This window comes from Psammomys obesus, unplaced genomic scaffold (assembly GCF_907164565.1).
Source record: "Psammomys obesus unplaced genomic scaffold, mPsaObe1.curated_primary_1811, whole genome shotgun sequence".
In the NCBI taxonomy this organism is placed as follows: domain Eukaryota; kingdom Metazoa; phylum Chordata; class Mammalia; order Rodentia; family Muridae; genus Psammomys; species Psammomys obesus.
Window position 1 is genome coordinate 5,155,454 of NW_026590859.1, and position 20,978 is coordinate 5,176,431.

General features: G+C 48.0%; 1 protein-coding gene across 3 annotated transcripts in view; it reads left to right on the top strand.

Moving 5' to 3' along the window:
* Kcnk2 (potassium two pore domain channel subfamily K member 2) overlaps positions 1-20,978 on the top strand; it is a 166,870-nt gene that overhangs the window by 34,502 nt on the left and 111,390 nt on the right. The window contains exon 1 of one of the 3 annotated variants that reach the window (XM_055609259.1): positions 18,821-19,650. The exons of 1 other annotated variant lie outside the window; for it this stretch is intronic. In XM_055609259.1, coding sequence (XP_055465234.1) covers positions 19,605-19,650 — 46 coding nt within the window. In that variant the 5' untranslated portion in view covers positions 18,821-19,604. Of the gene's footprint in view, positions 1-18,820; positions 19,651-20,978 lie in introns of those variants that run through there. One more of the 3 variants, XM_055609261.1, reaches the window with a different exon arrangement.

Below are 20,978 nucleotides of genomic sequence, written 5' to 3' on the forward strand. Positions count from 1 at the left end.
GAGGGACTAAAGCTAACTGCCGCACCAGCACTCAGACTCGGAGCCTTCCTATAAAAATATTTTTAAAGTTTCAGTAGCTAATAGAGTGGATTTAAAAAGGAAGTGAGTTTCTTCAAAAATATTTCAGAGGTATGATTTTCACTAATAAAACAGTTGTCCTTGCACTGAGTTTTAGTGACTGAAAATCAGATGGAATTACCTTGGCTCAGGCTGTAGAGACAAAGGTCTGGGAGCTGTGGGAGCTGGTCAGCTGGACAAAGACTGTGAGGGCTGGCGTCACGGTAGCTTGCTCGGTAAAACACTTGCACTCACCCGAGTTTGTACTAACTGTACACCCAGTGAACTAACGAGCTGGTCTCACCTCTCCTCAGTACTGAGGATGAGGAGACTGGGGATCTCTGGGGCTCACTGCCCAGTGAGGCTGAGGCAGAGTTTCAGATCTTATGACCAAGTAACACATGACTAAGGGACACCTGAAATGCATGCACTCATACACACACACACACACACACACACACACGTCCTCACACATGCACCGGAACACACACACACACACACACACACACACACACACACGCCCTCACACATGCACCGGAACACACACACAAACACACACACATGCCCTCACACATGCACCGGAACACACACACACACACACACACACACACACACACACACACACAAAGATGCACACATAAGAAATAAAACAATTATTAGTGAATTTCATTTGTTTTATTTTTAAAAGGAAGACATCTTTGGGTTGTAGACTTTTAATTAAACGATGGCTTCATGTAGATTATTAATAAATTACAACACAATTCCTGAAGAATTGTGCAGCCTAATAGTTCATGCCCACAGTCTTCCACACTGTGTGATGATAATGTTAACATGCTCCCTCCGTGCCCTGGCCCATGCATGGCTTTCATTAAATCCCATACAGCTCTCTGACAGAGTTAATTGCCTGAGTCTGTTCAAAAGGCCAAATTACTCTTCAGGAATAAAAACATCATGCTGGAGACCAGAGGCAGAGATAAGCGTCTGGGCTTTAATTTGAAGAAAGCAGATGAGTTCTGTGCAGGAAACAAAGACGGTGGGTCTTTGTTTGAATGGCTACTACTGTTTTGTTTTTTTTTTTAAGTGTGCAGTGCTGGATCAATTTACCCCCCCCCCCCCAGACTCGAATAAGGCACTTTGTGAGCTCAGAAGACAAGTCTGGTGACGTAGCAGGCCCCACGATGTGTACAGCCCTGGGTACACGACACGTAGGTAGGGCACAGTGGAGACATGCAGGGTCAGTCTCTGAGTTGGTAAAACTGCCAGCTGGTGCTCATAAGTGCACGTCATCCTGGTACGAATTGATGACAGTGGGGGACCAAGTTTATCATGGTGTAAAGACACTTCTACAAACAGCGCTGAAAGTCAAAAGCCGACTCTCAAAATATATTCATGTTCCTCTAAACAATGAGACCTCTAATTCATATTCACTCTTAAGTAATCATCACAGTACTCATTTCTAAATTTCTTTTCTTTTTTTGTGATTATGTGTGTGTGTGTGTGTGTGTACACATCCTCTGTGTGAGCACAGTTGCTCATGGAAGCCAGAAGAGGGTGTCAGATCCCCTGAGCTAGAGTTATAGGCTGTCCTCAGGCCCAAATCCAGGTCCTGTGCAAGCCGTCGATGTGTACTCTTGGCAGCTGAGCCTGCCTTCCCACCCCTCTCAGTCCTTCTGTGTGTTGGCTGGTGGTCCTGGCTAAGCAGGGAAACACACAGGCTTTGACTGTAAAAGAGGATACATGCACTTATTTAAAAAGACAAGCTAGAGAGATAGCTCAGTAGACAAAGCACTGGCCATACCAGCATGAATACCAGAGAGCCCATGCAAAGGCCGGCTGGGCAGGGCAGCCACCGTGGTTTCTGTTCTGGAGTGTCAGAGACAGGGGATTCACAGAGTAACCTGGCGAGCTATGCTGACTGGAACCAGCAGGCTCTGGATCCTGAGAGACACCCTGCTTCAATGAAAACCGGAGCATAATCGAGGATGGTGGTTCTCAGCCTGTGGGTTGTGACCTCCACATGTCAGATATTTGTATTACAATTCATACAGCAGCAAAATTACAGTCATGAAGTAGCAAGGGAATAGCTTTATGGTTGGGGGTCAGCGTGCCATGAGGAAGTGCTTTAAAGGGTCACTGCATTAGGAAGGTTGAGACTCACTGATAGAGGAGGACACCCAATGCCAAATGCATATATGAGTGTGAATAGTCTCCATCTTCTACATGTGAACCTACACAGTCTAAACATGCATCCATGTATGTAAACACGTCATACTCACACACACATACAATAAAAATGAAAGAAGACAAGCGCCAGATAGCACAAAGTAAGAATGAGAGAAGAAAAAGTTGATGCTAGATGGCATCCAGCAAATTTCTGATCAAAGAAGAGAGAAGAGAAATGGCAGTTGGGGCAGGGGGCAGGCACAGGAGGCGGGAGGGAGGTTGAAGATGGTGAAATGCACGAAGTCAGATAGATGTGGGCTTGGACTGGAGCAGAGCTTAGGGGACGGGACTGAGGCATCGGCAAGCTACTACAGTAGCAATGAGGCTGCAAACACAGGTCATGTAATAATGAGAAGCTAAGGAGCAGACATGGTAGATACAAGGGTAAGTTGGAGACTCCTGCAGAAGCCGGGGTGAACACTCAGAAGTGCCCCCTGCCTCCTCAGCCCAGCTGCGTCTCCGTGGCCGCCTGTTAGATAAGGCCTTCTTTGCAGATGGCTCCTTTGCATGCACCTGTGGCGTGTGAAGGAACCCGTCAGCGCCAGGAAACAGTCCACTCATTAGCTGTCTCCTCCCACCTCTGAAAGAGCCATGCGAGGGACTGGCTAAATGTGTGGAGAGTAGGTGAGGAAGACCACGTGTGGTGTGTAGATGGCTTCACGGAAGTTCGCTGCTGCTCAGATTCGTCCATTTCCGAGGGGAAAGCTGACCACAGGGGCAGCAGGCAGGCATTAGTGTGGGAAGGTCTGATGAATGGATGATCTTGAGTAGAGTTGTAAAGTTGAAAAGTGACTTGGTGTGTACACGCGGGGCCAGGAGCTTGCACGCATGACAGGACTGAGAAAGTTATCAGTCCTTGATGTAAAGAATTTAGCATTTTTCATTTGAGGTCGACTCAAGCTGTCTAGATTAATTTGTGGTCACGGAACGAGAATCGGAGTAAGCTGAACTGTGCTAACTAAAACCTCATTTTTCCCTGACTGGGGTGACGATGGGTTAATCTTGCATTGGTAAAGGCTTATGTGCTGTGAAGAGCAGCTGCAATAAACCAGCGTGATGCACAGGAGCATGGGTATGTGCACGTGTGTATGAATGTGTACGTGTGTGTGCATGTTTGAATAGGAGCATGTGTCTAGGAGTGTATATGTGTGAGACTGCATCTGTGTATCTATACAAGTGTCTATTTGGATGTGTATGCGTGTGTACTTGCTTTGGCCACGATGTCATGTGGTTCAGGAACATGGAACTGTTGCAGTCCTGGGCAGGGAGCATGGTGCATCGCCTTGGTGCTGAGGCTGCAGAATCCGGGTCTGGAGTGCTGTTTGCCTCCTGGGCTGATTGCAGCAGGCTTGGACTTGCTCAGGATCCACAGAGGAGTCAGCACTCAAGCACCGACCTGCTCTAGACTGGAGAGCAGAAAACTCGGTAGTCCCTGGCCTGCTGTGGCACAGCGGGACCCTGGTAGGGAAGAAGAGGTCAGGACTACTCAAGAGGACAGAGTTCAGGGGCTGGAGGTGGGACCACTCTGTCTGGCCCTCAGCTTGCTGCGTCAGGGAAGGCAGAGCTGTTCAATAGGTAAGCCCTGGCCCCATCTTGTGTGATGACGTCACCTGTACTTAAATTTCTCTGCACCTTCACTTGCAAAGCATTTCCTGTTACTGTGATTTTGAGATGGTAGGTGTTGTGGTGGTTTTTGTGTAGGAGCTTTCTTCTGTGAAGCAGCATGGTGGCTAATTTCACTGGATGACTCGATTAGATTAAGAAGCACCCCAAGGATTGGGATCGCACACCCCAGATGTGTCGGGGGTTTCCAGGGCCCCTTAGATGTGAGCGCTCTGACCTAATCAGGGGATTAACCTGTCATGGAGTCACATATGGTGGTCTTACTGGGAGGTGGAGAAAGAGCCAGGTCGGGCCTATCTGGATAAAATGGGCATTTGGGGGCATGTCTTTGGGGCTGCAGCTTGCCATGGCTCCTTCCTGTGTCCCTCAATCTCCCTGCTTCCTGACCCATGTGTGATAAACTCCCTGCTGCCTTCTCTAGCCACCATAATATTCTGCCTCTAATGGGCACAGAAACATGGATCCCAGAAGCCACAGATGGAACTACAGCCCGCACTGAGCCTTCCTCCTCAAGATGTTCAGGCATTTTTCATAGAGACATGAAAGTAATTAATAAGGCTAGGCAGAGTTGCTCTTTGATCTGAGGAGTCTCTGGGAAGCAAGAATGATATGGGATTGAAATGCTGAGGTAGTCCAACACACTACTTGTTTAAAGTAGATTTAAATTGGCTAATTGGAAGTTACATAATCAAGGCTTTGTTTTCTTATCCCACACACTTATCTAACCATTTCCAGCAAGTATTTACATTTTTTTTTTTTCTGTGAAGAGAACTTTCAAAAATGTAATAGATTTTTATGGACAGTTCTGGTTTGTGGAAGCCCTGAGATAGATTCTCTTATATGTTTGTGGTTTCCATTTATTTTTCCCCCTTTTTAAGTTAGGATTCTGTTGCATCGGAATCTTCAAGTCCATACACTTGCAACTCAGAGGTACAGAAAAAAAATTATTATTTTTTTCCAAAGAATCTTTGATTTATGTTTAGCTTTAGCCATATTTTCAGGAAGAAAATATAAAATTAAAAAAGGGACATCACTTAAACCAAGTAATGTAAAACATATTATTATTTGAATTATTTAGGATCTATATGAAGATCTCAGAGCCAATATTATTTTTATCATAGTGGCCATATAGGTGCTTACTAGGGTCGGTTACGGCCTGGTGTCCCGGCTGGGCTTTGTTGTTGTTGTTCTGTCAGCTTGACAGAAGCTAGAGCCATCTGGAAAGAAGAACCTCTACTGAGAAAAACCCCTTGATCAGAATCCCTGTAGATAAGTCTGTTGGTCATTTTCTTGACTATTGATTGGTGTGGACGAGCCTGGTCCTCAGCCTCTGAGAAAGTGGTCCTAAGCTGTGCAGGAAAGCAGGCAGAGCCTGCTGTGGAAAGCAGGTCGGTACGAAGAAATCCTCCATGGTCCCTGCTTCAGTTATTGCCCCGAGGTTCCTGCCCTGATCGGATCCTCATCTCAACCCTCAGTGACGGAGTGTGAGCTGAGAGCTGAAATAGACCTTTCCCTTCCCAAGTCACTTTTGGCCACAGCGTTTCATCACAGCACTAGACACCTAACCAAGACATTGGGTAACGTTTTAATTTCACATTAAACGCGTATCAGTCACCTAGGAGCCACGCAGTAAAAGGAAATTTGTCTAGACAAGTGATTTCTTTGGAACTTGCTAATAAAATGAACTATTAAGTTTCTCTCTCTAAGTCACTAACTTTCATTCTTATTTGTGGACAAAATCTAAACATGTTGTTCCAGCCATTTTTGTGTGACCTAGTCTGCTGTGAACAATGTCAATGCTTTTGCAAGAAAAGTTGGGAGGGAAAGGAGGGGGACATCTCCTTGAAATATTGAAAAGGATCCAGGCCTCCTCTCCTTGCCATTGCTCAGAGCAAGTGTGGATCCTGTTGTCTTGGGGCTCTGTAAGGTGAGGTTCCATGCACCAGTGTGGATAGCTCCTCTTCCTCTCATCCCCAGTCTAAACCCAGGTCTCTGGCTTCTATAGAGGAGTGAGTCTAGAGAGAGGTTCTGATGGCATGAGGCTGTGTGCAGAGATCCTTTGTCCGTCTCTTTGCCTTGTGTTCCTATAGATAAACCTTATTTTCATAACTTTAGGACAAGTTATAGTGTGGGGTTTGAATATGAAATGTCCCTCCTAGGTTCATGGGTTTGGACACTTGGTTCCCAGTTGGTCACACTGTTTGGGAAGGATAAAAGAGGAAACTTCTCGCTTATGGGATGGGGAGAGGACTCCTTGTTCTCTCTCTGCTTCCTGAGAACAGATGCAATTTGATGGGCCAGCTTTCTGCTCCTGTTGCATGTCTTCCCTGGCTCCTATGGTGTCTTTTGGGCCATGATGGACACTATCCTTCTGGAACTGGAAACTTCAGTGAACCTGTTCTCCTTATTGCTTCCTGTCTATATATTTTATCACAGTAATTTTAAAAAATTAATGTAAGTAGCTTATAGAAAATAATTTTGCTTCAGTTTTGAAAGGGAAAAATGTATGGTTCTAAGAAAGTTCTATATTCCACAACATGGATGAATCTGATGACATAAATGTGTAATGAAATAGGAAGTTGGAGAGAATTCTTAGAGTGTAACTTATAGAAATGTAAAACTACTTTATATTTTTGTATCTGCATACACACATTGGAAAAATACATCTAAACTCACAGGAGAATGCCAGCTCCATGAGAGGGGAGAGAAAGAAGAAAGGAGCAGGTGAGCTCAGTTCAACTGAAAATCTGCTTGTATTTTTTTCCTGCAAGGAAAAAATATATATCTGAGGCAAATCTGGAAATGTCTGCAACTTTAAAATCCAAATTAATGGTCACATTCCAGTTCCTTTGTACTTCTGAAATATGTAACAACTAACAACTTTCAAAATGATGTACTGTTTTCCAGTTTCATCCGTGCTGCTTCAAACAACTGAATGTCATTACTGTTATGTCTGAGTAATATTCCCTTGTGTCTGGTTGCCACATTGTTTTCACCCATTGATTGATACCCAAATCTTGGGTACTCTCAAAATAGTTGAGTTCATTTCAACAAGAATTCAGTGAGAATTTACCACATGTTAGACACTAAGGATAAATCATGGGGCAACAGGGTCCCTGCTCCAAACAACTCACCCTCAAGAAGGAGAAAAGGGTATTAGTGGGCCTCAATGCATCATGATAGTCACAGTCATGCCATGCTTTATGGTATGTTCTCAAAACAGAATAACTGAAGTCATGGTGATCCTTTTCTAGAAGATTCTGAGCAAACGTAAACCAGAATAATGGCCAAGGTATCACAGTCGTGGATTTAAAGAACATAATTTATGGGTGCTTGTCACTAAGTCTGATGACCTGAGTGTGCATCCTGGAACCCACATTTTAGGAGGAAAGAATGGACTCCCACAAGTTGTCCTCTGACATTCTCGTGTATTCATGTATAACACACACACATTTTAAAATTTACTTTCATATTTATTATTTCAACAAACTGCAAACAAAGTAATTAAAAAAAAAACAGTCCTCCAAATACAACTGGCTGATGTACTGTGCAATTTTTTAAAATAAATCATATACATTTTAGTAGGCATTTCTTGTATGATCCCTTCCAAATTTATCTTTGGGTTTCACTGTGGGTTTTTCATGGAAACTTGGGGTGCTCAGCTTTACTGTGATGGCTGTCTAATTTTGTGTTTTTATTACCCATTCCCTAAAGCATTTAAGATCATCCTGTGTAAATAGAAGAAATGATTACATTTTTATTAAATGCCTAAACTGTGCTATGGTATATATTCAAGGGCTTCTGTGGTGGTTTGAATAAGACTGGTCCCCACAGGGTCTTATATTTGAATGCTTCGTCATCAGCAAATGGCATACTTGAGAAGGATTAAAAGGTGTGGCCTTGTTGAGGAAGTGTGTTACTGAACTCCAGCTCTGAGGTTTCCAAAGCTTAACCCAGGCCTCATGGCTGACCGTCTCTTCCTGCTGCCTGTGGATCCAGATGCGGAACTCTCAGTATCTTCTCCAGAACCATGTCTGTCTGTGTGCGCTCATTCTCCCCACCATGATGGCAATGGACCAAACCTCTGAAGATATAAGCCCATCCCAATGAAATGCTTTCTATTGTAAGAGTTGCTGTGATCATGGTGTCTTTTCACAGCAATGAACACCGACTAAGGCTAACTCCGAATGCAATATTCAAGTCCAGGGCCACCGGGAAAGTAGCTGCAGTTAGGATCGATGCTGTCTGGCACACAGTTAGTACATGTGAAGAATATAATGCTGTACCCAAAAATGACAACTGTGACTCCAGTCAAAAAAAACAAAACAAAACAGAAACAGGACAGTTCATTACCAGGAACACTGGGAGTCAGCTTGGAATCTGAGCAATGCAGCACCGGCCCCCCCTCCTGAGAGGATATCAATGGAAAATGCCAAGCAAATTTCTTTTTTTTTCCACCCAATTTTCATCCAAAGAAAAACCACCACAAAATGTAGCATTCCAGTGCTGGGAGTAAATGCACAAAAACAGGAAGAAAATGAAAAAGATCATGAAATAGCATTCATAGCTACCCTTAGTGGCTAACAGATTTCCACCAATCCTTAAAAATAGTTTTGCAAATATTTGACAACTGGGTATTAATTAAAGCGAGCCTCGTGCAGCAGTGTGGCGAGAAGGAGGGGTAAAGCTGCACGGAGAGAGGGCACACACTGAGTCAAAGCGATCGTGCTGTGACTTTACCTGCTGACTTGGAGCCCTTACTCTCTCCAGGCCCTTACTATGTTTATATGCTGTTACAAGCAAATGTTCTCTTAGCAACCAGCAAACTATAGTTCGGAAAAAAAAAATTGTTTTAATCAAAATCCTGCTACTAGAAAAGACTTTTTACCTGCGTCCAGAGGACAACTTCAACAGGAAGGAAAACGAAATCTGCCAAAGCCCGAGCATGTAGAGCAATGGGGATTTCTAAGGAGACTGGAAACCGGCTGAACACCATGTCAGGGACATCAGAGAGCCGCGGCTCAGACCCTGGAGGCCACGGCCAAGAGAAACTTTACTAAGTGCACAGTAGACGCTGGGGTGGCTGTTTCTAGGTCCATTATGTCTGTTTCTGGGAGCCCCTGTGGCCCCACCCTCACCTTTCTGACAGTGCTGACTGAGACCCCCCACTGATTCACTGCCTCTGAGGGCTTCACACAGGGAGTGCATAAAAGACTAGCTGACCCCAGAGGGAACCGCTTAACATCCTCTTTTCTCCAGAATGGGGATGGGTTTGATTCCCTCATTTGGGCTATCTGATTACACCCTGACTCAAGCTGTTCCTTTGATTCCTAAAAGGCAGCTTTCCAATGTTTTCTGGATCCTTCTGGAACATGAGTGGCCTCTTCCTTTCTGTATCTCCTTCTTATCTCAGGAGTCTCTCTTCTTTCTTGGATTGTGGCTGCCAACGACAGTGACAGCAGTGGCCAGTGTTAACCAAGGTCTTGCGATATGTCCCTCACTACTCAAAGCATATTTTCAAGTGTTTCCTCTCTCAGGCTCATTAACACACTGGCAATGCTATAGTTTTCACTCCCCTTTCTCAGATGAGGAGACAGGTGACATTTGTCTGGGCCTGGACTGAAATCTAGACAGTTCACCATCTTCACCTAGTGGGCGGAGTGCTCCCCGTGAATCTGTCATCTAAACCCCTTGTGATGATGAGGAATGTGAGAGAAGCACATGGACTGCCCATGTTTCAGAAGTAATGAGTTCAGTGTTTGTTGGTGATAAACACGGTTACAATGGAACACATCATCTGGACATTATAGGAGCTGATTTGTGTCTGTGCTGGGAGTAATGGTGATGTTGTCACCGTTCATTCCACAAAGAAAACACAGGGGCTGGGGAGGTGGCTCTGTGGTTAAAAGCGCTGCCTGCTCTTGCACAGGACCCAGCTTCGATTGCTAGCACCAACAAAACAGCTCACAACCACCCATAACTCCAGTTCAGGGATCCAACACCCTTTTGGCCTCTGTGGACCACATGCATGAGGATCACAGACATATATGCAGGCAGAACGTCCATACATATACAATAAAATAATAACAATAATAATTCAGAAAATACTCAAATATCTACTCGGTCGGTGTGCTTAGAAGCCAAAAAGAACTCAGGTGAGGTACTGGCCCTTCACTGCCCATTAGCCTCTGTTTGAGCAGAGGAAGGCAGCCATAATGAGAAGTCCACACAAGGTACGGTGTTCCATAAGTGTGTCTCAGCATCTAACAAGTTCACTAGACATGAGCGCATGGATAATGTCACAGAGAAGTTTAGTCATAATGTGCAGTGAGTTGGATGTCTCAAGAAATCTAAATAACCAATAACCTAACTCAAAGTTTTGGAGTGAATTTTTCATCTAATATATGAAGAAGTGTATGTCACAGGAACTTAGGGGTCAGACTAAGCCTTCCATGTCACAGTTAATTCTTGCTTCTGTCTTGGTTGTAGGGTTTTGTAATATAGAAACTGCTATGTTGGTCCGAGTTGCCTTTCAAGGGGTGTTTTGATGCTCCATAAGCACATTTGCGTAGTTGCATAGTTGGTTTGAGTGTGATGTTGACACATCTACCCAGGATTAACACTCTTACCTGCTCATTACCAAATCATGTCCATTGTCCCACGGAGGCAGACTGTGCTAATGACCAATGAGAAGCCTTATGTTTTGAACAGCTCCTTAGGAAAGGTCAGGGTGCCCTCTGCATCACGGAGCCTTCTTCAGACACCGCTTCCTGCAGAGTGTAGAAGCAATATGACTACATTCCTGGGTAACCACCCTTCTTCCATTGGCTTCCAAAGCAGCCTGCTGGAGGGCAGGCTACACAGCACTGTCACAAAAGTGCACAGGAATTAAGCAGGAACTTGGGAGAAGAGTATAGCAGAAACAATTTCATCAGGCAAGCATCGACAGCTTTCAGGGGAAGGACTGGCTCATCCCTTTGGAGAATGGAGATGAATTCGGGAATCTGCAGAAGCAGTAAGTTGGTTCATGGCCCTGGCCCTTGAGGCAATGCTTAGGAGCATGCTTTTGGTGGGAGCTTCAAGAAGAGGAATCTGATGGATTAGAAGGAGGTGGAGTGATCCCATAGACAAGGACAGCTAGTGTTTGGATCTGGAAATTTTAAATTAGATGAATAACTCTTCCTATTGGCCTCCCCCACCTCAGTCATGATTGAAAGCCTGGCTCCCTGCTGTTTGGAGATGGTGGAGCCTTTATGGAGGCCTTCCATCCTTTAAGAGGCACGTCTTTGCATGGGTTGCAAGGGTCAAGCCTGTTTCAGTCCTCTGATTGTCCCTGTGAGGTGAAAGGTCTGTGTGTGCTGCTCAGTGCACTCTCACTAGCCCACAGTGAAAGCCCCTGCCAGGAATGGATGGAGAGCTCCTGAGCTGGAGCCAGAAGTAAGCCTTATCTCTGGACAGGCTGAGTAACCTCTGGCATTTGTCACAGCCAGAGAGGGCTCACGACCTCAGTGACCTCACAAGGAAGGTAGCAGTGGTGAAGGATCCAACGAGGGCTAGCTGTGAGTGACGTGAGGGTACTGTTTGTACAGCACGGGGCCATACCCTATCTGTGCTTAGCAGGAATTTCCCCAGACATCGTAGTAAAGGATTACTTACCTTGAAGGCTTTGTGTTTTTCCTGACAGCCCTTCAGTTTTATATCAGAGAGGGGAGAGCCTTCTGCGTGCTAGCCCTGTGTGGGAGCAATCAAAACGAGACACTGCAGCACAGACTGTATAACCCGATGGTCGTTTTATGGCAGCTGTACTCCTGGGCTCTCAGAGGCTGCGCTGACAGAGCAGCTGTGGCCAGGCATCCTCAGGACCACGGTCAGCCTGCGGAAGCTTTTGTTTTCTCTTGTCTTGTCAGTAATTGCTCATCTTTGAAATCTGATTTTCCTCAATTTGAAAATTAGAGAAAGTTTCTGAAATAATTTGAAAATCTGGCTTCTAAGACATCGGAAGTTCTCTCAGACACTGGGTCAGTGTTTCCTGCTGTCAGGAAGCAATTAGAGCTGACTGAAATGTTTGCTCTGTTCCTGATACACACTCTATACGCGCATGGTGCGTGGGCTTTGAGATCTGGACCCCTGATTGATGGCTGAGCTCTCTCAGTTACGCTTCTTAGGGGCTTTGACTCACGGAATAGGCATTGATTTTTGTACTTACTGTGTGTTGGCTATAGTGAAGAGGAACAAGATGCCAAGGTCTCTTTATTTGAGTCTTGCAGGCACTGTTATAGGCTGAATTGTATTTCCCCACAACCAGTTTTTGGGAAAAATAAATAAAATCTTAATCCCAGCACCTTGGAATGTGACCTTACTGGGAAATATGGTCTTTGCAGATACGATTAAGATGAGGTCATTAGGCCTGAACATGACTACTGATATCTTTTAAAAAGGCATGGAAACTGACCACTCAGAGGGCACACATGATATGAAGAAAGACAAGGATACAGGAATGGGCGTGCTGTCCCTAGACCAAAAAACACCATGGATTCCAGCCAACTTCAGGAGCTGGCATTCAACAGAACTCACCCTGGGGAGTTCTTAGGGTTCTGAGCCTGGCCCCTGGACACCTTGATTTCTGCCCTCTGGTTCAGGAGGCAGACCACACATATCTATTGTTTTAGCCACCCCCGCCTTTGCTCCATTAGTAACAAAAGTCAGTCTGAATAAACATTTTACGACAGCAAAGCCATAAGCAAGGGTGTGGGGTGCCCTTTAAGATGTGTTGGGGCCCTGGGCTGAATTTTCCTGAGAGGTGTTTTAGCTGAGGTCTGCTGGGTGAATGCAAGTCGCATTCTGTGAAGGAAGGGGGCAGGCACAGTCCATGCTGGCAGAGCTGGCATGTGCGAAGGCTCATGGAGAAGTGGTAGGATGCGTTCAGGAAGCTGGCATTGAGCGGGTGGCTGCATGAAGGAGAGAAACTGAAGCTCTTGGTGATCAGCCCTGTAGCTCAGCGCACTCGCTGGCCCATGTTATTCAGGGAGGTTAGTTGGTTGCTCTAAGGCTGAGTGCTCTGTGGTTTGTTTCACGAGAACTGTGTCCTTTGTCTCATGTGGCTCGTATGAGGATTAAATTACAAATGAAGGGTCTTCACACACTTGGCTCTCTCTTCCTTTCCTCATCTCTCCCTCCCTCGTCCCTTTGTTCTCCCTCCTCCTTCCCCATCCTCCCTCTTCCCCTTCTTTCTTCTCCTCAGGAGTATGCATGGCCCTGGGGCACCTTTCACACTGTAACCTGCTTGTGGAAGGCACCAGAGAAAGAGGGTGCTGAGGATTCCAGCACCTGCACATTTTACTTGCAAGGGGTCCGTGCTGTTGCAGTGTGGAAAGGGACTGGTTCTTAGTGGAGATGGGGCCATTAGGGAGCCGTGAACAAGAGGACACAGGGATAGACCTGTCAGGGAGTCAAAGTGCCTGAGTCCCATTTTAGGGAATGTAGAAAGTCCCTGAACACTTTACCAAATTTTGAATCTAATATAAAGGCATTACCTGTATTTTAGGATTCTTTTCTAGAGTAAATATGGCCTGGGGTAATACATGGAGGGCTAATGTTAAATCTTCTGTAAGTCTAGCATATGGCCTTGGGTTTTGCATTTGTTCATTCAGTTGCAGATACAAAAGCATAAAAGGAGAGCAAAAGGCATAGGCGAGAACACCGGCAGCTTTGCTCTCAGTCGAACACATCTTCAGGGAGTCACTCTTGGCATTGTCTATTTGCCCGGGAAACCTCAGACGAAGTGCTCAGTTGTCTCTCCCAGAACTAGGGTTGGCACTAGCAAAGGCTGTGGTCTCAAGCGAAGGCACAGCAGAGACTGTGGGGCTGGTAGAGGCCCTCAGCGACCTGGGATTTATACGAAGCAGCGCCTGCGTGGGGCAGCCATCAGGAACTGAGAAAGCTACCAGGGAAGGGGCACAAGGCTATTGTGTTTGGAATGGGGAAAGTCCCACACAGGCTTGAGTATCTGAACACCTCCTCTCCAGTTGGTGGCGCTGTTGGGGAGGTTTTACTGTGGCTTTGCTGGAGGAAGTGTGTCATTGCGGCAGGTTTTGAGAGTTTTGGTTCCTATACTACCTTCAGTTCACTCTATCTCTACTTCTGGCTTGTGGTTGAGGATGAGAGCTCCCAGCTTCCTGCTCCAGCTGCCATGTCTGCCCCTGCTGCCATTCCAACTGCCATGATGGACGCTTACCCTCTGGAACTATGAGCCTAGATGAACTCTTTCTTTTATAAGTTGCTTCTGGTCATGGTGTTTCATCATAGCACCAGAAAATTAACTGATAAAGAAATGCTGTGTTAAAAATGGAAAAGCCTTTGCACCTCACACTTTGAAGTTGAGGTTTAATATGACATATGTGCGTGTCTGCCATGATCTGCCAATAGTTACCCTGATGTTGAGCCGGATTTCCCAACACTCCTAGAAACTACCCAGTGAGCATGTACTCTCATGGCAGACCAGCCTGGATCCCATCTCTTATCAAATGGTTCCCAAAGTGCAGTCCTTGGGTTATAGCATTAGTGTCTCCTGGGGATTTGTGGTGACAGTTCTCAGATCTCCCTGAAGTCACAAGACATCAGATCTCTGCATGTGGGGGAACACTGTGGGTCCTCCCAGCCCCTCCAGGTGATGCCCCGTCCCACATAGTGCTTGCCTGGACCCTCTGCACACCTGTCTTGTCTCCCCAGAGATTTCTAACGTCCATTCTGATGGACACACTATAATTGTGAGCACATACAGTCTTCAAAACAATCACACTCTGGTCTTGAAGGATTGCCTTCTGAATGCAGCTGCACAGCTCTGATCTGACTGGCATCTGGTGCCTCTTAGAGCCCATGTCGATTCTTTTCTGCTGCAGTGTAATTCACCCCACCTGCCCTGGTCCCCGGGCTGAGCTCCCCGTGCTCTCCCAGCTGTGTCCTCCACCGGCCTTGGTCAGGCTCTTCTGTTGGGGACCATCCTTCCTTATATTTGTTACATCCTCACACGTGTGCTCAGCTCACACATAGGCTCAGCTCACTCATAGGCTCACTTCCTCAGAAGTGCCTTCTCTGGGCTTTCAACATAACACACTGCCACAGGCCCTATAGGTTTCTTAATGCCGTGTGTTGAGGTGCTGCAGGTGTGCTCACGTATGCTACCCTCCTCAGGCCATTCTGAAGGAAGCATCCTTGCTATAGACCTGCTCAGTGTGGAGTAGGCAACAGAAACTATCTGACCAGTATGCTTTGTTCCTCCTCAGAACCGTAGAATGTTGTGACCCAGAAGACTAAATAAATAACAAAATAAAATATGTCCAGGAGCTGGAATTTGTTGGTGGTCTGGCTTCATCAGTAGCTCCCTGTTCATGCTGTCAGGCTACTGGATAAATTACCATATTAAAACGTAAGTGGTGTCAGTGTTTGGGTCTAGAATTTCTCCCAAAGGCTCCTGTGTGCAAGTTGAAGTCCTCAGGGTGGCAGTATTCAGTAGGAAGCTCTGTGGACGGGTGGGCAGTGGGGCCTGGAGGGAGGGCTTTAGGTCCCTGGAAGCTGGGCTCAAAGGCAGCTTGTGGGACGCGGGCTGCCCGGTGGTGCTCATCAGCTCCTTTGCTTACGATGGAAGTGGTATAGCTATGGCAGCTCTGCCTTCACGAGGCCTTCATGAGGTCAGAGGCTTACTGAGTGGGACCATGTGGCTTTGTGGTGGAACCTTCAGGGATGGTGTGAGCCTTTCTGTTTCTAGGCTAGTTGCCTCACGTAGTCCACTATAGTACTGTGAAGGTGACGACACATGTGGGCTCTTCCTGACTCCCCCATGGTAGATCAGGAAACTGATAAAGAACCTCTTCCCACTCAGGGTTCAGAAGTGGCCGACGTAGGATGCTCACAGAATTCTTTTGATGTGGTCAAAACAACGAACAAAGAAACATGCTCATTTCTTAGTGCTTTTTCCCCCATGAGGGCATTCTGAGTAGGCAAGGATCAATAAAGGGCAGAAATAACATGAAATGGAGCTCTGTGTTCATGCTGCTGCAAGTTGGATCATGGCATATCTATCCTCTGAAAGGACCAGAAGGAGGCTTTGTGGGAGCCCGATATCATCACTGTGCATTAAAAAAATAAGGCCTGTGAAGCCCTGAACCATGAGGAACTCGACTCTCTGACCTTCCATTACACTCCTGATGAGGCTGGGGTGCACGGATTAAGGTGTGAGCGTGGCTAACAGAACAATCCGCCCATTTCCTTGTTTTTCTAGTTTCAGTGACACACAATCTGGCCCTCCTCATGTTTCACACACTCCAGTGCATGTCTTTGTCCTACAAAGTCCCTTAAAGGGGCAGGGTTGTTGAAGGAAGGACGGTGGGGCTGGTGTGGACTGAGGCCAGAGTCAGCCAAGGCCTCAGTGCTTCTGTGGTCCTCTCGGTTTCAGCTTGTTGGAGTAAGTTTCATTGGCATGGTTCAGAATCTTTTCTGTTTGCTTTTCTTTCTTGTTTTAGACATTTGTTTTTATTTTATGTGTGTGAGTGTTTGCTGGCATGCATTTCTGTGCACCAGGTTTGTATAGTGCCCCCGGAGGTCAGAAGAGGGTATCAGGAATCCTGGAACTGGAGTAACAGATGGTTGGAAGCCACCATGTAGTTGCTGGGACCTGAACTTAGATCCTCTTCTACAGCAGCAAATGGTCTTATCAGATGAGCCAGGTCTCCTGTCCCCATGTTCTCTCACATCAACCAAAGCACCCAGCACACAGGATGCTGGTGGGCCGGCAGGGAGAATGGCAATCCAGCGTCGGGATTGGTGGGGAAACTGAAAGCCTGCCTGTGGGAACGGGGAAGCTGTGGGGCCATGGAGCCATGGAGCACAGAAACCCACAGGGGTGATGCTGGCTGTCTCAGTGTGTTGAGAAGTCACTTATTTGACAGAAAACCAATCAAGGCAAGAAGATGCAGAGAAGGAAAAGTATCCCCAAGGTTTGTAAAAACTTAGGGAAAGCAAAGAAATGGAAGGGAAGGGGGAGAAACTGGAAGGATAGCCTGGGGTCATTTCATGCAGGCAACAACTTGGCTGTGTAGTGAAAAAATATTTCAAGTTTCAGTTTGTCCGTGTACACAGTTTCTCTGTGTAAGTTGGGTGTACTTGCTCTGGATGCTTGGAGGGAAACAGGAGAATGAAAATCTCATCATTGACAACTCCTCCCCTTGAACACAGCACCCCTCACTTGTGCTGGGTGTAATGGGACATGGTGTCAGCCCTCCCAGAGCCCACAGGATAGTCTGTGACAAGGGTGAAGATGACTAGGCAAAGCACATGGTAAGATGCCTAACTGGGGCTCTCCAGAAACCTCACCCAGCATGGAAGCTCTTGCTGAAAGCCAGTCCAGCACTGAAAGACTGCTGTGGAGACATTTTATCTGTGGAGTTAGCTCCAGATTACTCTAGACTTGTAGGTGGGCATCAGCCACTCAGAAGCAAGAGAGACCTGGAGTCAATGTGCCTCAAGCCTCCCAGCTGCTCTGGGATTCCAGAGGGATTTGCAAGATTCAGGAACTGTGTGAGCCAAGCCCCTAAAATGAATCCCTGATGCAGTCACTTCTGTGCACAGGCATATTCTGCATACAGAACTCTACGGATGAAATCCTTTAGTCCTGCAAGGTGTGAGGAGCATGTGTTTTGGGAGAAACTGAGAGGGAGAGAGAAAGAGAAGGCTGTGGGGCCCAGAAAGGCATGAAGTGAAATGAGTCAACCGGGTGAGGCAACAGCATGAGCTGTGACCTAGAAGCTTGAGAGGGTCTCAGTCTGGTAGGGAGATCAGACTGGTATATTTTTAAATGACACGTCACTTTTGAGACCAGAAGTCAAGGAAAAAACGTTCTTAAATTGGGGCGAGATGGAGTCTTTATTTCAGCAGAGGGAACAGGTGCTGGGATTATCCTGGAACCAAAAATAGAACAACAACAACAACAACAACAACAAAAAATCATTGATGTTGGAGTCCTGTAAAGGACTTACGAGGTTCATGCTCCAGCCAAGGCTGTGACTGTGGCTCCCTGCGTGTACCTGGGAAACCACTGGCTGTGCACAGCTGATGGGGCAGAAGGTGGTGGTCAGCTGGGGACAGGCCGGTTTTAAAGGACCACACTGAGTACAGGTAGCCTTCCATCTCCTTCCCTTTTCTCTGCCAGTTCTGTTCTAAATCAGCCCTCGTCCTCAAGAGTTCGGCAGCTCAGATGCTGCCCTTCAGGTGTCTGGGCAGAACTGCTGTCTACCAAGCTGGGGTTTCAATGGGTGTTGGGAAGGGGGCAGCGAACAAGCTCAGCCTGAGGGTGGCTGTCTTCCGGCCTCACACCCGCCCAAGCCCAGAGCATTCAGCATCTTTGGCCTGAGCCTTGGGACTGGATAGCAGATTGTTTTCCTCCATTCCCCCTGATTTGGGCATCCAGTGCCTTTCTGACTCAGGAACTCCAGGCCCAAATCAAGCAGCCCTGAGTGTGCAGAGACTATTTCTTAACCCTTCCGAAGCGTGACCTTAGAAGACCCCGTAGCCTTTTGCGGGGACCCCCGATCTGAAGCTCACAGGCCACTGGCGGGGTGGTGTCTCCTGTGCCACCCTAGTGGAGGGGCGCTAGCGAAGAAGATACTCACATGCTGGGATCTGGGGCTTCTCCTACACCGGGACTCCAAGAAGGCAGGACTTGGAGCCCCATGGAGGACTCACACTGACAGCTAGAGCAGGAGGTGGTGGGACCCTGGGTGTTGGGTGCAGGTGAGACTCAAGCTGGCCCCGGGCGGGAGGCGGGCCGAGGGCGCCGCGGGGAGGACGCATTGGCAGCTGGGGCGCCGCGGACGCGCATAGGGATGGGAGGGGGGCGCGGCGGGGGGACGAGCCCGGGCGGGGATACAGCAGAGGCAGGAGGAGGGAGTTCAGAAAGGAGGGAAGAGCGGCGAGGCGAGGGGAGAGTGGAGCTCCGGGCCGGGCGGGCCACCCCGGGCCACACCCCCCCTTGCGGGCGCCCGGCGGGGCTCGGGCCAGGCGGGGCGCCGCACAAAGACATGCGGAGAGGGGCTGCGCGGGGCCGCGGCACAAAGACACCCGGGCTCCCGGCCGCGCGGGCTGCAGCCATCGCCCCCGCGCCGAGCCCCGGGCATCGCCGAGCAGCCGGCCGAGCGCACCTAGCCACCGGCCGAGCGCAGCCAGGGCCCGCGCCGGACCCCAGGCGGTCGTGCATTCGGGGTGACCTAGCGCGCGCGGGGGCGGCGGCGTCCTAGCCCAACTTGGCCTCGGCCTCGCCCTCTGCCCAGCCTGCTGCCTCTGGTGTCCCCTCCTTCCCGGGATTTCGTTTCTTCTCACGCTCCCCCCCCCCACACCCCTCCCGCCTCCAGCCCCGCTCTCCCCACCTTGTAAAACAAAGCCGGGGGAAAATGCCTGCCCGTGCAGCTTGGAGAGCGCAGCCCGTCTTGGAATAAGGAGTGAGTACAATGGCGTGTTGGTAACAAAAAAAAAAAAAAGGAAAAGAAAGAAAGAAAGAAAGAAAGAAAGAAAGAAAGAAAGAAAGAAAGAAAGAAAGAAAGAAAGAAAGAAAGAAAGAAAGGAGAAAGAAAGAGAGAAAGAAAAAAATAAAAGCATCAAGTCTGTTTAAACAAACAAACAAACAAACAAACATTGTGAATGCTGCATGCCTCATGCTTGCCAGCGCCTCGCGGGAGAGACCCGGCTATACCGCAGGAGGTGAGACCTCTGGGAACCCACCCCGGCCGTGCGCTCTCCCTCCCGGGAGGGTGGCGGAGGTCCCCTGGCTCCTCATCTTCCTTTCCGTTCTGTGGTTTGGATGTGATCCTGGCTTGGCGACCCCAGCCCCGGCTGGGGATCCATTCCTGGCTCCGTCTCGCGCTTTTCCGCTGGTGCCTGGGTTTCTTGCGTTTGCCTCCCTCGGGTGTGGGTTTGGTGCATCTTGAGACAGTTTCCAGAGAGGAGGGTCAGCCCTGGAGAGTAGCCCGCAAGCAGGTTGCACGGTGGCCCTGTCACACTTGTTGCCCATTGCATGGGGGACACGCAGGGCTGCTGGGGGAAAGAAAATGAAAAGCTTGCTTCTGCTGCCATTTCGGGGGCACTGGTGGCTGGCGGGAATAGACAGTTATGGGTGAGGACCAGAGACCGGGAGCATGAAGAGCAGAGCGCTGGGGGAGGGGAGAGGTAGTGATGGTGTTGAGGGTGTGTGGAAACCAACCTCTCCGCGAGCTCCAAACAGTGGAGGCTGGGAATCAGAGTCTAGATCAGGCGGGAGGAAAGGCTGGTTTTCTGGTTGTTGTTTTGTTTAAATATTTATTTTGTATTCTACCATCGTCTGTCTGTTAAATCTGCCAATTGTGCATTATCTATTTCTGCTAATTAAATATAAGGCCACAGCTTAAAAGAATGTATCATTCTCTGGAAATTTATCAGCCTAACACACACACACACACACACACACACACACACACACACACACAGAGAGAGAGAGAGAGAGAGAGAGAGAGAGAGAGAGAGAGAATACCATTGCCCTCTCTCTCCCGCAGTGCATCACGACAGTATCTTGGTAGGATTTCAGGCTGGGGCTGGGTAAACAGTGGCAGTGGTTTCTAATTCTCTGACAAAGAGAATTAGGTGACAAAGGGTAAAAATCAGTCCCTTGGGGAGTCGGGGAGGTTTGTTAGAGGTGGTGCAGGTCTCCTCTGCTGTGCGTGTGTGTTAATTCAAAGCTGGCTCAGTTTTAGATCATATTTCAGTCAGATTCTGAAGGCAGGGAAGTGTGGAGGAGTGCTGGCCACAGGTCACAGTGGTTTCTAACGGCTGTAAGCACTTCTATTAGCGCTTAAAGATCCAAACAGCCAACACCTGCTCGCGTGCTTAATGTGAGTGGCATCGCCCTTGCCGGTAGAGTAAAGGGGCCCGGTAGTCTGCGGCCTTGCCCAGAACAGGCGAGTGGGCGGAGAGGGAGGCGGTCACACCTGTAGGCGGTGGGCTGAGCCTCACTCAGGAAGCTGACCCCACGGAGACTCCGGGAGTCTGGAGCCTCG